This window comes from Nuphar pumila, chromosome 2 (assembly GCF_984573655.1).
Source record: "Nuphar pumila chromosome 2, dmNupPumi1.hap1.1, whole genome shotgun sequence".
Classification (NCBI taxonomy): Eukaryota; Viridiplantae; Streptophyta; class Magnoliopsida; order Nymphaeales; family Nymphaeaceae; genus Nuphar; species Nuphar pumila.
In genome coordinates, this window is record NC_143250.1 from 20,048,051 (window position 1) to 20,064,454 (window position 16,404).

At 37.1% G+C, this 16,404-nt stretch overlaps 1 protein-coding gene across 4 annotated transcripts in view; it reads right to left on the reverse strand.

The window, feature by feature from the left end:
* Positions 1-16,404, reverse strand: part of LOC149844963 (ultraviolet-B receptor UVR8-like) — an 81,577-nt gene that overhangs the window by 23,206 nt on the left and 41,967 nt on the right. For 3 of the 4 annotated variants that reach the window (XR_016430155.1, XM_089995400.1, XM_089995401.1), the window contains 3 exons: positions 16,195-16,353; positions 15,779-16,024; positions 1,549-1,592 (listed from right to left, as the gene is read on the reverse strand). Coding sequence is in view for 3 of the 4 variants with exons in the window: in XM_089995400.1 (XP_089851526.1) it covers positions 1,549-1,592; positions 15,779-16,024; positions 16,195-16,353 (449 nt within the window). In the remaining variant the exon portion in view is untranslated. The remainder of the gene's footprint in view (positions 1-1,548; positions 1,593-15,778; positions 16,025-16,194; positions 16,354-16,404) is intronic. The other variant, XM_089995402.1, reaches the window with a different exon arrangement.

Consider the following 16,404-nt stretch of genomic DNA (forward strand, 5'->3'; position numbering starts at 1 on the left):
ATAGAACACCTTTAGAGGATCCCACTCCTTATCGTCAATTGATTGAGTCACTAACAGATTTATTTATTATCAGACCAGATATTGTTGATGTTATTCACAGTGCAAGTCAGTTTCAAACTGCACCTACCATTGTTCACATGGTTGTTGTCACGTGAATTATCCAATATCTGAAGAAGACAATAACATAAGAGATTTTCTTATCATCTTCCTTATCTCTTAATTTAATTGCTTATACTGACTCTGATCGGGGTGGTAACTCCAATGATCGACTATTTGCTAGAGGACATTGTATTTTTCTTAGAGTCATTGATCTCATGAAGATGTAAGAAACAACATAAGGTCTTGTTGTCTTCCATTGGAGCTGAATATACGGCAATGGCCACCACTACAGCTGAAATTGTTTGGTTGTGAAGTATGTTCAAAGATATGGGTGTTCTTGTCTCTACGCCTTCGAAATTGTGTTGCGACAACAAAAGTGTGATCTATATTGTCAGCAATCATACCTTCTATGAATAGACCAAGCACATCGAGATGGACTGTCATTATGTTCGTGATGAGTTTCTAAAGAACACCATTGAACTTTCATATGTCACTTCAGAATATCAGCTTGGAGATCTTTTCACCAAAGTTCTGACATCTCCTCGATTCTCCTTTCTTTTGAGCAAATTTTTGATGATCTCACCATAAGTTTGAGGGAGAGTGTTAGAATGTATATATATATATATATATATATATATATATATATATATATATATATATATTCTGTTATATCTTTTTGTATTGCTCACTAGGTCATTTTAGTCTTTTTATGCCCTTGTAATTAGAATTTTCCACTAGGGGGTGTTTTGGTTCTTTGTATTTTTTCTTTCTTTTTTTTTTATTATTTGACGAAGGCCTCTTTGGTCTTTAACCATAGAGCCATTGGGAGCCTCCCCAACGGTCATAAATATGACTGTTGAGGAGCTCCCAACAACTCTATGGGAGCCCCCCTTGGTCCCCACTTTGTATAAATAGGGGTTGTTAGCCCCCTTTGTTTCTTAAGATTTTATTAAGCATTTAATATATTATTTTTTATTATTATTGTATTCTAACTCCACTTCAAGTGTGAGTTGTGTGTAGTCCTTTGTGGCTTCTTGTTTGTGTGTGCACTCTTTGTAGCCCTTTGTGGCATTTCAATTGTGCACTTGTGTTTCATTGCATACATATATATCAAGAAAATTAAAAGAAACTATAGTACCCTTAAAGAAATCAATGAATCGTTTGGATAAGAGCAAAATTAAACACCAAAATCATTTATAGAAAAAATCATGAATCATTCCTAAACTTGGACTTCAGCAATATAAATTTCTACATGGCTGTATCAGGAAAAAACTCAAATTTTTCTTACAATTGAACATTTTATAGATAAACCATTCCTTCAATGTGGTTAGTTCTCGCCTAGTACATCTGGTTAGAAAGTGATATCGTGTACAGAATTTTTTCAAGTTGATCTTTGATTTAGGTAGCACTGGTGTTAGGTATAAACTGAGTCCCATTGAAATAACTTACCTGCCCGTACAATCCCCAGCCAAAAGTCAGCAACGCACCAGTATCTAGAATAAAAAGCAATATAAACTGGTCAATCCAAGTTAACACGCTTCACCCACAATTATGTTGCAAAAGCATTCTGTGACATAACTCAAGAACAATGCTAATGCCAGACAAATTTGATATAAGCTTTATCTAATGTAAAAACTTTACATTAACGCTTCCAGTTTGGCATAATCTGCAGCCACTTCCAAAATTTTAGCTACTTTTTTCAATAATCCAAACAAGCATTTATAATGTCCCCAACTGCTACAGGATATTGCAAATGTAACAGGACCATGATGTTTGTTTTGACTTCTACTCATCATTCACAACCAGGTAGTACTACATAGATTTCTACCATAAGAAATAAAATCTCAATACTGTGATAATACAAGATGCTTAAGGAAATAAAAAGAAGACTTAGTCAAGCTGGAAAAAGAAGTTAGGTGTATGCCTCCTTATTCTATGGATTCACTCAGCCACCCCTTTCTCTTGTTTGGGCTATGTCACATGGATACTCCATTTCTCCCCAACATCCCCCTGTATTGTGTCCCCTTAAATACTAGTCATATAGATATAGGAAACTTCATAAAAATGGCTATATCCCAGTATCTGCAGCCGTATTCATGTGACATAAATTGTGGGAATACAAGATGCACTTCCTTTCTGTTTGGCAGCCAGCATAGCCTTCTCGCAATTTACAGTAGCCCAAAACTTGTATGCATGGGCAGAACAAGTCCAACACGCCAATGTTTGTCTTAGTGACCATGCCAAGATATGTGTTGAATCCGTGCGACTAGTGAAAAAGGGAGGATCAACATGGATAGTTTTCAAACTAAGTTAATGGAAAACAAATAATGGTGTCAGGTTATACAAAACATTGCTTATCTCCAACTGCACCAAAGATATGGTCCTAACTTCTACTTCTACACATGATGTAATAATCTATGCTACCTAGACAACTGTACAAATATATGCCCCACAGACTGTGAAAATGTCTATGATAAGACAATACGCATACGAACACAAATAATATAGAAAAGATGTGCACGAAGGCACTCTCACAACACTTGAACAAAGTACGCAAAAGCGTAAAAATAATAAACATGCACTATGGCATGTATTTCATAAAAAGAACCGAATGCTTGAGACTCTCAAGCTTAGAGAAAACAAGAAGGGAACACCCCTATTTATACAAGAAGAAGGAGGTGAAAAAGGGCTCCCAAAGGAGTCGTTGGGGAGCCCCCAACGGTCACATTTGTGACCGTTGGGGGCCCCCAACGACTCTATTGGGAGACCCCCAATGTACCTTTTTGAAAAAGGTAAAAAGAATAAAAAATAAAAATAAAAAGGTACAAAAAATAAAAGGAAAAAAATACAGCATATTCCGAATGGAATATGCGCAAGAGGTGAAATTACAATTATACCCTTGTCGGGTAATCAAAGAGAAAAATATATAAATATATATATTTATATAAATAGAGATACATATACATATAAATATTATATGTATCTCTATGTATATAAGTATATATATTTATATTTACATCAATGAATTTAGGAGATACATTTTAACACCCCCCCTCAAACTTACGGTGTGATAACCGCAAGTTTGTCAAAGAGGAAATGAAATCTGGGCGAACATAGAGCTTTGGTGAAGAAGTCGGCAAGCTGATGCTCAGACGTTACGTATGGTAGATCAATGACCTTCTTCAAGTATTCTTCTCTGACATAATGGCAATCCATCTCTATATGCTTTGTTCGCTCGTAAAAGGTGTGATTCTTGGCAATATAAATTGCACTTTTGTTGTCACAGCATAGCTTTGTTGGTTCTTTGATAAATACTCCCATATCTTCCAGAAGGCGTCGAATCCATACAATTTCCATGGTGGTAGATGCCATGGCTCTATATTCGGCTTCAGTGGATGACAAAGAGACCTTTTGTTGCTTTTTACATCGCCATGAGATCAAAGACTCACCTAAGAAAACACAGAAACCAGTGGTGGAATGACGGTTACTAGGGTCACCTCCCCAATCTGAGTCAGTATAAGCAAGCAATTTCAATTCAGAAGACGAAGATAGGAATACTCCCTTATTCACAATTCCCTTTAAATATCTGATGATGCGAAGCACAGCACTCATATGAACGGTTGTAGGAGCGTGCTGAAACTGACTGGCGATGTGTATAGCATGTGACAAATCGGGTCGAGTGATGCTAAGATACATTAAAGAACCTACCAACTGCCTGTAAGGAGTAGGATCGGTTAGAGGAACACCGTCGTCAATCTTCATTTTTGCTCCCACAACTTCAGGAGTTTCACACACCTTGTTATCAAAAATACCTGACCTGTCAATGAAATGAAATAGGGATCTTCGAAACACGAGCTTATATTAACAAGAGCAAGTGTCAAGAATGACACTAAAGCATAACCCTTAAAAAGGGTATAACTGGAAACAAAATAAAAATAAAAATGTATTCTTTATTGATATGAAAAACCAATTGCTTAAGAAGCATTGGAGTAAAATACAAGAGGGGCTGCACCCCTTTATATACACAGCTGAAAGAGGACTCAATAGAGCTGTTGGGCACAGTCCAACAGCTCTATTTAGAGCTGTTGGAATGTGTCAGTCCAACAGCTCTATTGCTAGTCAAGTCTGGACAGGACTTGACTAGCAACAGTCATTCTAGTTCAAACTGAACTAGATGACATAAAGACAAAAAATAAAAATAAAGGAAAAAAATTACAGAAAAGAAAGAAATGAAAAATGTATTTATATATATATATAATAATATAATATTATTATATATACATATATGTACAGTTTTACATTTTAACACTCCCCCTCAAACTTACGGTACAATGAGCGAAAGTTTGTCTAAGAGAAAGTGAAATCGGGGAGCAGCGAGAGGCTTTGTAAAGAAGTCTGCTAACTGATATTCTGAAGTGACATATGGCAGATCAATTATCCCGTGTAGATATTCCTCTCTGACGTAGTGACAATCCATTTCGATGTGTTTGGTGCGTTCGTGGAATGTTCTGTTACTGGCAATGTAGATCGCACTTTTGTTGTCACAACACATTTGTGAAGCTTTTGTTGCTTCAACTCCCACGTCAGCAAGCAGTCGTCGGAGCCAAACTACTTCCATGGTCGTGGTTGCCATGGCTCTGTATTCAGCTTCGGTGGATGAGAGAGATACCTTCTGTTGCTTTTTACACCTCCACGAGATTAATGATTCCCCTAAAAAGACACAAAAGCCAGTGGTTGAGTGTCTGTTATTGGGATCACCTCCCCAATCAGCATCAGTATATGCAATTAAATCAAGAGAAGAGGAGGAAGATAAGAAAAGTCCTCGTGAAATAGAGGACATGATGTATCTGATAATACGCATGACTGCTCCCATATGAACAGAAGTAGGAGCATGTTGAAATTGACTTGTTGTATGAACAGCATGTGCTATATCTGGTCTGGTAATGGATAGATAGGAAAGTGCCCCGACAAGCTGTCTGTAAGGAGTAGGGTCTGCAAGAAGTTCTCCATTATCAATCTTCATTTTAACATTAACAACTTCTGGAGTGTCGACTTTCTTATCATCAGTAATACCAGACCTGAAAACAATATCAAAAGCAAATTTAGTCTGAGATAATAAATATCCTCTAGGAGAATAAGCAACTTCAATGCCTAAAAAATATCTCAACAAGCCCAAATCAGTCATTTCATAATGAGATTTAAGAAGTGTTTTGATTGGTTCAACTCCCTGTTTATCGCTTCCGGTGATGATCATATCATCCACATAGAGAAGAAGCACAATGATCCCTGCATCAGAATTCTTAATAAACAAAGTTGTGTCAGTTAAACAGAATTGAAAACCAATATCAATCATAACACGACTAAACCTATCATACCAAGCTTTTGGTGCTTGTTTAAGTCCATAAAGAGTTTTTTCTAAGCGAAGGACTTTACCCTTAGGAATACTTAGACCAAAAGGGGGTTCCATATATACTTCTTCAACTAGCTTTTCATTTAAAAAAGCATTTTTGACATCAATTTGAAAAATAGACCATTTTTTGATAGAAGCTAAGGCAATTAAGGCTCGGACAGTAGTCATACGAGCCACCGGAGCAAAGGTTTCTTCATAATCAATCCCATATTCTTGGGCATAACCTTTGGCTACTAAACGGGCTTTATATCTTTCAAGAGTACCATCACTCTTGGTTTTAATTTTATAAACCCATCGGCATCCTATAGTTTTCTTCCCTGGAGGAAGATCTTGAATATTCCATGTAGAAGCCTTTTCAAGTGCATCTAATTCAGCTTTCATGGCTTCTATCCATTTGATATCATTTTTTGCTTGAAAATATGTGGATGGTTCTTCATATGAGTGAATTAATGCAATAACTGCCCTATATGTGGGTGAGAAAGACTCGTATGATACAAACTTTCCTGGAGGCCTCGAGATTCGGGATGATTGTCTAGTTGGAATGTTAGAATATTTCTCAAGTGCACATGGAGGATTAGACTCTTGTCGCTTGGAATATTGAATACTAGTATCTCTATGAACTTCTTCATTTTCAACATTAAGATCAATAATTCTTTGATCATCATCAAAGTTACAGTCAAGGTCATATTTATCAGATGTTGATGTTAGATCTAGCAAAAAGGAGTACTCAATGACGTCTTTTAATTTTCTAAAATCAAAAAAGCTCTCCTTTTCAAGAAAGGAAACATTTCTAGACACATATAGTTTATTATTTTTGAAGTCAAAACATCTATAACCTTTCTGGTTTTCAGCATATCCTAAAAAGACACAGGGAATCGCACGAGGGGAAAGTTTATCATTTTTGTCAATAAATATGAAACATTTGCACCCAAATATTCTTAGTCTAGAGTAGTCTGGAGAAATGTTCATAAGTTTTTCAATGGGAGTGATATTTTGTAACGAAGAAGATGGCATCCTATTAATGAGATAGGTGGCAGTTAAGGCAGCTTCTGCCCAAAAGTCTTTCGGGACTTGATTTGCTATTAATAAAGTCCTAGTGGTTTCTATAATATGGCGATGTTTTCGTTCTGCCAGTCCATTTTGTTGAGGTGTATAAGGACAAGATCTTTGATGTGTGATGCCATGCAATTTAAGATAATTTTGAAAATTTGTGGATAAAAACTCTCCCCCTGAATCTGTGCGAAAAATAGTAATATCGTTTTGAAACTTGTTTTTAACCATATTATGAAAAGTTTGAAAGTATGAAAATACTTCAGACTTATGTTTGAGAAAGTACATCCACGTATGTCGGGAGAAATCATTGACAAAAATAACATAGTAAACAAATCCTCCTTTAGAAATTACTGGTGCAGGACCCCAAACATCCGAGTGTATTAATTCAAGTGGTCTTGAAGAGAAAAAGGTTCTGTTCTGAAATGGTAATCTTTTCATTTTATACAATCTTTACAATCAAATGATTCAGAGTTACAAAATTTCCCTAGATTTGGAAAATGTTGGATTTTGGCTATATGTGGGTGACCAAGTCTCTTATGCCACAGTTCCAACTCTATTTTTTGAATATTATAACAAAAAGCTTTCTTCGGCATTTCCAAAAAATCCATGTAATAAAGTCCTCCTTCTCTATGGCCTTCCCCAATCAGCTTGCCTGACTGGCGATCCTGTACCCAACAACCATGAGAAGAAAAAGAAATATTACACCCATAATCAGAAATTTGAGATACAGATAAAAGATTTAAATTTAATTTGGGAACATGTCTAATTTCTGGAATAAAAAAAAAATTGTTTTATAAATTTTTTCAAAATTTCCTATTCCTTCTATTTCAAGAGAAGTCCCATCAGCAGTAAAGACCTTTGACACACTTGTTTTATTTTTAACACATTTGGATAGACTTTGATTATTTGGGGTCATATGAAAAGATGCACCAGAGTCAAGAAGCCAAGAAATTTTACCTAGATCAGAAAAAGATGAAGTTGCTGCGCCGGTTGAAGCTTCAGATGAGGAAGATGCACCTTTGATGAGAGGCTGAAGAATCTCCATTAGTTGGGCCAGGGAAACTGGTGTATCCTGATCTTTAGGCTCCGATCCAGCAATTGCAGCTCTTTTTTCTCTCAGCTCCTTAAGTTTGGGACATTGTGGCCTGTAGTGTACCGGTTCATGACAGTGATGACAAATAACTTTCTTCTTATCATAGTCACCATTTTGTCGGTTAAAGTGAGAAGGCCTATATGATCGAACATGATTCCCTGGTCTAGACACGGCTAAAACGGAATCATCTTCAATTTTTAAAGAACCTTTCCGGAGACGATTTTCTTCCATTGTTAACTCTTCAATAGTTTCAACAATAGAAGGAATTTTTCCCCGGTGAAGTAGGGTCGATTTAGTGGTTTCAAATTCCGGCCTTAATCCAGTGATAAACTGGTAAAAATGTTCAGCATCGAGTTGTTTCTGACGAAGCTCGATGTCTTCGGCACAATGCCACTTTGGTTCTAAAAGGGAAAGTTCTTCCCAAAGTTCGGACAACCCATTGTAATATTCACGAATAGTTTTGTCTCCTTGTGTCATCATTCGAACTTTTTCTTGGAGGTTGCACACGTGTGCAATATCTTTAAGGGAATACATATTCTTAAGGTATTCCCATGCCTTATCGGCATGATCAAATTTGGCAAGACTTGAGCATTTTTTAATGTCAACGCTATTGATAAGCCATGACATTATCTTCGCATGAGATATTCTCCATTCTTTCCATTTCTTCTCGTATGAGGCAATAGCCTTGATTTTCTCTTCTTCCGATAGAGGGACCTCTTTATCTCCCTCCTTTTTAGTAAGAGATAGCTTAGGTTCCAAATCGGAACCATCCACAATCCCCCATAAGCCTTTTCCCCATATATGGTGCTTCATGATTGAAGCCCATGTTACATAGTTCGTATCGCTTAGTTTCATAGGCATGATGGTGACTTTATCATTGTCATCCATCGATTACAAGGAGAGAAAGAATAGGGATAGAAGAGAAACAAGAAGGAAAATGAAAAAAAAAAAAAACAATACAACAAGATGTGAAATCTTCTCCAATGAAGTGATAAAACACTTCTCTTCAAGTGGCGAACACTTTTGCAAACGGGCACGAAAACCGAGGCAGCTTTTCCTCAAGATTTAGTACTTCTGCGGCTTTGATACCATGAAATGAAATGGGGATCTTCGAAACACGAGCTTAGATTAACAAGAGCAAGTGTCAAGAATGACACTAAAGCATAACCCTTAAAAAGGGTATAACTGGAAACAAAATAAAAATAAAAATGTATTCTTTATTGATATGAAAAACCAATTGCTTAAGAAGCATTGGAGTAAAATACAAGAGGGGTTGCACCCCTTTATATACACAGCTGAAAGAGGACTCAATAGAGCTGTTGGGCACAGTCCAACGGCTCTATTTAAAGCTGTTGGAATGTGTCAGTCCAACAGCTCTATTAAGAGTTGTTGGACTGTGTCAGTCCAACAGCTCTATTGCTAGTCAAGTCTGGACAGGACTTGACTAGCAACAGTCATTCTAGTTCAAACTGAACTAGATGACATAAAGACAAAAAATAAAAATAAAGGAAAAAAATTACAGAAAAGAAAGAAATGAAAAATGTATTTATATATATATATAATAATATAATATTATTATATATACATATATGTACAGTTTTACATTTTAACAGTCAATAATGTCGCAGGCAAGTTTAGACTGAGATAGAAAATATCCATGTTGCGAATAGGCAACCTCAATTCCAAGAAAATACGTCAGAAAACCTAAGTCTGACATCTCAAATTTTAAAGTCAAGACGGACTTAATACCCTTGACTCCTTGAATATCATCACCTGTGATTAACATATCATCAACATAGAGCAACAAAATTACAATCCTTGCATTAGATTTTCTAGTAAACAAAGCAGTGTCAGTATAACATGAGGAAAATCCATTTTCCAGCATTACACTGGTAAAACTATCATACCATGCTTTGGGTGCCTACTTTAAACCATAGAGAGCCTCTCGAAGACGAAGAACTTTATCTTTAGGAATTATCATGCCTGGTGGGGCATCCATATAAACTTCTTCGTTAAGATCACCATTTAAGAAGACATTTTTAACATTCATTTGAAAAATGTTTCAATTTTTAATAGATGCAATAGTAATGAGACACCTAACCGTAATCATCCGAGCTACAGGGGCAAAGGTTTCTTTGTAATCAATTTCATACTCTTGCCCATACCCTTTAGCAACTAAGTGAGCTTTATACCTTTCTAGGGAACCATCGCTCTTAGTTTTAACTTTAAAGACCCATCGACAACCTATAGTTTTCTTTCCTATAGGTAGAGTTTGAAAATCCCAAGTTTCGGCCTTTTTAAGAGCATCAAGTTCACTTTGCATGGCCTCTTGCCATTCTATACATTTTTTAGCTTCCTCAAAATTTCTTGGCTCAAAATAAGAGTGAATGGCACTTAGATAAGCCCTATATCGGGGTGAAAAAGAATCAAAAGAGACAAAACGAGTTGGAGGTCTTCTATTCCTTTCAGATCTTCTATGGTCAAGAGGGGTGGAAAGCTCACTATATTGATCAATAGCACTTCTAAAGGTGTCTTGGTTTCTACGAGAGTAGGTTATGGGATCACTTGGAGCTCTACTTTATGGTTCATTGAGTGAATTATGTTCACCAATGTCTCCATCATTTTCCTCATCATGGTTTAATGATACATCATCATCACTAGATATGTCATCATTACTATACAATAAGTCGAATAAGAAGGAATAATCAAAATTTTCTTGTTGAGAAACATTTTTTTCAAAACCACTTTCATTTTCTAAAAAAGTTACATTTCTAGAGACATATAGTTTATCATCTCAAAGGTCATAACAACGAAAACCTTTTTGAGTTTCGGAATAACCAAGAAAGGCACAAGGAATAGCCTTGGGAGAGAGCTTGTCATTCTTATCCGTAAGTATGAAACACTTACATCCAAAGACTCTTAACCTATTATAATCAGGTTCGATCTTATGTAATACCTCGAAGGGAGATATTTTACCTAATAACCTAGATGGTAAGCGATTTATCAAATAAACAGAAGCAAGAGCTGCTTCAGCCCAAAAATTTTTAGGAATATTTTGAGATATAAGGAGAGTCCTAGTGGTCTCGATAATGTGCCTATGTTTTCTTTCAGTTAACCCATTCTGTTGAGGTGTCTTAGGACAAGACCTTTGGTGAACAATACCCTGATCCTCAAGATATACCTTAAATTGATTGGAGAGATATTCTCCTCCAGAGTCACTTCTAAAAATCTTTATGTTACTGTTGAATTGGTTCTTAATCATCGAATGAAAATTTTTAAAACATGAAAACACTTCATGTTTAAACTTAAAAAAATATATCCACGAATATCTGGAAAAATCATCCACAAATATTACGTAATAAGAAAAACCTCCTTTTGAAACAACAGGTGCAGGTCCCCAAACATCCGAATGAACAATTTCAAAAGTTTTAGAAGAGAACATAGTTTTTTGCTCAAAAGGTAAACTTCGCATTTTTCCAAGAATACAGTCATTACAAGAAAAGGAGCTTTTACATAGGTCTTTTGCAAAATGTAAGTATGATAACTTGGTGATATTAGGATGACCAAGTCTTTTGTGCCACACATTTATATCTTTATGTCGGGCAACATTACACAAAATTTTTTAAACTTGAAGAGATTCCATATAATATAAATCTCCTCTTCTAAAGCCTTCCCCAATCAATTTCCCGAACTGGCGATCCTGTATTAAACATTTATCACAAGAGAATTTAATATCACAGCCATGGTCCGTGAGTTGAGAAACAAAGAGGAGATTTAAGTTTAGTTTAGGTATAAATCTGATTTTTGGAATAAAAAACTCTTGAGTTTCAAAATTACCTATTCCTTTAATTTCAAGAGAGGTTTCATCCGCAGTGGAGACATAAGATGGGGAACCATTTTTTGAGTAATCGGAGAGTGAAAAAATGTTTTGGGACATATGAAAGGATGCACCGGAGTCCAAAAGCCAAGAGATTTTACCTGGAGAAGAAGAAGTGGACACGGCCGCACCGGAGGTAGATCCCTTGAGGAGAGGTTGAAGAGCTTCCACTATTTGATTTATAGAGAGGGTCCCACTTGAAGATGCCTCCTCTTTCTGTGGTACACCAGTGGTAGTCATGGCTAGGAGCTTCTTCCATTTGGGACAAACGGGTTTGATATGCCCCGGTTCTTTACAAAAATGACAAATAGTTTTGCTATAGTCCATTTTCCCTCTTTGTCCACCATTTTCTCCTTGATTTTGAAATTTAAAGTGAGGGGGACGATAGGTTCTTACATTGTTTCCGGGTCTTGATACGGCATTAACCTCACTATTTTCTTCAATACTACAAGGAACCGCAAGAACATTTGGTCCTTGTTTACATAAATTCATACGAGTCTCTTCACCACTTAATTTGGTGAGAACATCTTCAAGAGAAGGAAGAGAAAAGGAGGAAAGAAGAGATGACCTTATTTGCTCAAATTCGGGCCTTAGCCAATTCAAAAAGTTGAAGAACCGATCTTCTTCAAGTTGCTTGTGACGAAGCTCAATTGCTTCTCCACTCCATTTTGGTTCAAGCATTGCAAGCTCATCCCAAATATAGGAAAGATCGGCAAAGTATTCCCTAATCGTCATTTCACCTTGGGTAAGGGAAATAGCCTTCTTTTGAAGGTAGTATTTATGAGAGAGATCCCTTGATGTGTACATTTTTTCAAGATAATGCCAAGCTTCCGATGCCTTTTTGAATTTAATAATGTTGGCATTGATCTTAGTCTCCACGGATGAGAAAAACCATGAAAGAATCTTGAAATTCTTCATTTCCCATTCATCGTGCTTCTTGGAGTATTCTTCAAGGGCTTTGGTTCTTTCTTCTCCCTCAAGAATCTTGATTTCGCTTCCATTTACCACGGTAATCTTGGGTTCCGGTTCCGGAATTGTACCAAGTACATATCCCCATAGGCCCTTCCCTTTTATATGAGCCTCCATATTTCCGGCCCAAACATGATAGTTGGACCCATTCAATTTGAAACCAAGAGCAAAATGGGACTCTTTTTCGCCCATTAGAGAGTAAAGAGGTAGAGGAAAAAGCGTACCAACACAATATTTCCAACACCAACTTTGCACAAGATTCTTCTAAAATATTTGAGAAGAAAGATCCACCACTTCAAACTTCAAAGATCAGAAGGCACGTTTTTCGAGGCACTCAAAAATGGAGAATCCCACGATCTTCAATAATCAACCTTGCTCTGATACCATGTGAAAATGTCTATGATAAGACAATACGCATACGAACACAAATAATATAGAAAAGATGTGCACGAAAGCACTCTCACAACACTTGAACAAAGTACGCAAAAGCGTAAAAATAATAAACATGCACTATGGCATGTATTTCATAAAAAGAACCGAATGCTTGAGACTCTCAAGCTTAGAGAAAACAAGAAGGGAACACCCCTATTTATACAAGAAGAATGAGGTGAAAAAGGGCTCCCAAAGGAGTCGTTGGGGAGCCCCCAACGGTCACATTTGTGACCGTTGGGGGGGCCCAACGACTCTATTGGGGGACCCCCAATGTACCTTTTTGAAAAAGGTAAAAAGAATAAAAAATAAAAATAAAAAGGTACAAAAAATAAAAGGAAAAAAATACAGCATATTCCGAATGGAATATGCGCAAGAGGTGAAATTACAATTATACCCTTGTTGGGTAATCAAAGAGAAAAATATATAAATATATATATTTATATAAATAGAGATACATATACATATAAATATTATATGTATCTCTATGTATATAAGTATATATATTTATATTTACATCAATGAATTTAGGAGATACATTTTAACACAGACATGTGTGCATGCACATCTGTATGAGAGAGAGAGAGAGAATTGGAAATTCAAACTCAGAAAATAAGATCTTGAAAAAAAAAAGGAACTCTAGTAGGGGTATCTCTGAGCCTCCAACATTAGGGATGGCAGTGGACCCAGGGCGGGGGCGGAGGACAAGGTCTCCACCCCCGTCCCGTCTCAAAATCCGGATCTCCATCCCCGCACGGGTTTGGATTTTAACCTCCATCCCCGTTTCATGTCCTCCATCCCCGGTCCAAATGAGGCGAGGCAGGGCGGGGCCCCGTTTCCCCTCGGTCCATTGCCATCTCTAATGAAGGATTGGGGATGGAGTGGGGCGGGGATCGGGACGGGGACGGGGCGGGGCGGGGGAAAACATAAGTCCATCCCCGCATGGGTTTTGATTTTAACCTCCATCCCCGCCTTCATCCCCGTTTCATGTCCTCCATCCCCGGTCCAAACGGGGTGAGGCGAGGCGGGGCCCCGTTTCCCCTTTGTTCACTGTCATCCCTATCCAACATGGGGAATTCCACATAATTATTAGAATATATGTAGCATAAAACAAGTCAGACATATAAATGGTGTCAAAGGGTTCCCTTTAGAAAGAGAATAAAAAAGAGTAATTGAATTAGTTCACAAGTAGATGCAATGGGATTCCATGTGCAGATTACAAGAAGTCAAGACAACTCCATACAAAAGAAATAGTCTAAATTAAATGGATTAGAGAAGGTAAGGTTCCATTTGATTTGAAATTGCATTTTTCAATCAATTTAAACTATTTATGGAGTGGTAAGGATCAAATTTTGGTTATGTTGGATCAAGAGAAGTATTTTGGTTGCCAAGGTTAAACTTAAGCAAAATGTCTAGAAATTTATGAAAGGCGTGCATTAAATACTTTAACTGTATCTTTATCTCTACTGCCGCATTTGTGCTTGACCCTTAAAGAATGGACAGACAATTCTTTTTCACATGTGATCTTTGTTCAGATCCCTTTCTATATTTTCAGTCAGGCATATCTCCACATGAAGAAAGCACCAGTGGACTTTGAGAGAAAAGAGCATAAACCTGGTTTAAGTGCAATGACATTATAGCTTTTCAGGTTCCCAAGTGCAATTTTATTGGTTCCTAATAGGGGTGTCAACGGCTCGGGTTTGGCTCGGACCCAGGTGGAACCAGACTTGGACCAGATTTTCAGGTATGGTATCGGGTCTGGACCCGGGTCTAATCGGGTTTACTATAGGAGAAACCATACCCAGACCCGATAAGAACTACATGAACCACACCCAGACCATACTCGGTAAAATAATATTTTTTATCATTTTTACATTGAAAAATTGCGGGAACTCGGGTCGGGCACAGATCTGGTACAAAATTTCACAAACTATATCCGGGTCCATGTAACAATCGGGCCTTTCGGTCCGGACCCAGGTCTTAATCGGGTCTTCTTATTTGTCACCATACCCAGACCCTATAGGTTTGGTCCGGGTCGGGTCTGGGTAAACCCGACCCATTGACACCAGTAGTTCCTAACGCTTCTATTGGTGATAATTTCTCTTGTCCTTTATGTTGATAAAATAATTATGAAGGGAAACAATTGGAGCAATTATTTCTCCAAAAGATAGCAACTGAACTCATAATTTGAGCAGATAGACTATCATTTGAGGTCATTTGAGGTCAGAATTCCCCCTATAGTTAACCTCCATTAAAAAAGTTAGTATGTTATCTCAATGATAACAAAACCTTGAATAGCTTAGTGAGAAGACTGAGCCACTAATGTCATTTCTCTCTCTAATCCAACTTGGTTTTGCCAACTTGCTCATGTATCATAGACCTAATAACAGTGTCAATCTCCACTGGACACATACTAGTCATTGTGCAATCGGGATACTGTCATCATATACTCGCATATTTTTAGGCTTCGTTCAAGAATTCTAGTTACCACTATAAACAATCATTTTAGCAGCCCAAGTCAGCGAAAAGATTAGAAGAAAACCATCATAATTCCACAAGGATTCAACTGCTGCTACTTGAAGCAGGTTCCAGATGAATCTGCAGAATAAGTAAGCATTTTTCTCATCATTGTTATCAGTCAGTTCCACTACTTTTGTCTATATAAACAAGCAACATTTTAACTACAGTTGTCCTTAATGATGATAAAAAACGAAAGAAAATATTCAATCTTATGAAGAAATTCCCATCACAAGACTATTTAAGTTAAAATGAATATACTAAGCTAATAATAACTTTATTTGTTTCACAAAACACAATTATGTGGCATCATCATGTGCATAACTTCTACCTGTGATAACAGCACTGTGCCGACCTCCACAAGCAATAGCCTTAATGTAACTTCCATATGGTTTGACTGCACATACTTGTTCGTCCAAGTGGCTAGTTTCTAGTGGACATGTTTGTGATCTTTGCTTCTGATAGGAAGGGGCTCCGAGACAAGTTATAAAATGAGGAGATGATACTGCTCGAATGCGAGATCCTAAACCAAGCTGTCCTTCCCCTCCATAGCCCCAGCCCCATAGTTGACCCCTGTCTAAAATCACAACAAACTACACGATCTTGATACACTTTAATCTGTCACAGATTTTTTTTCTTTGATTAAAACTACTACAAAACACCAGGTGCTATATTTGGAATCTAGCATTCAAGAAGCAAAGACTTGCAGTTTCTTCAATTATCACATTTAAGGTACAGCTTTCAAACCTGACAAAGCCAGAGTATGTCGTCCACCAGCAGCAACCATGGAAACTTTAGTTCCCAAAGAGACTGTAACAGAGCACAATGGAGCTGAAATATCTTCATCAACTACATCCGTTTCATCATGTGATTGTCTTGTATATAACAATCTCCTACGTTTACACCCTTCATTACCAAATTCCACTGACTTTAGCATCATAGTACTACTTGAAACAC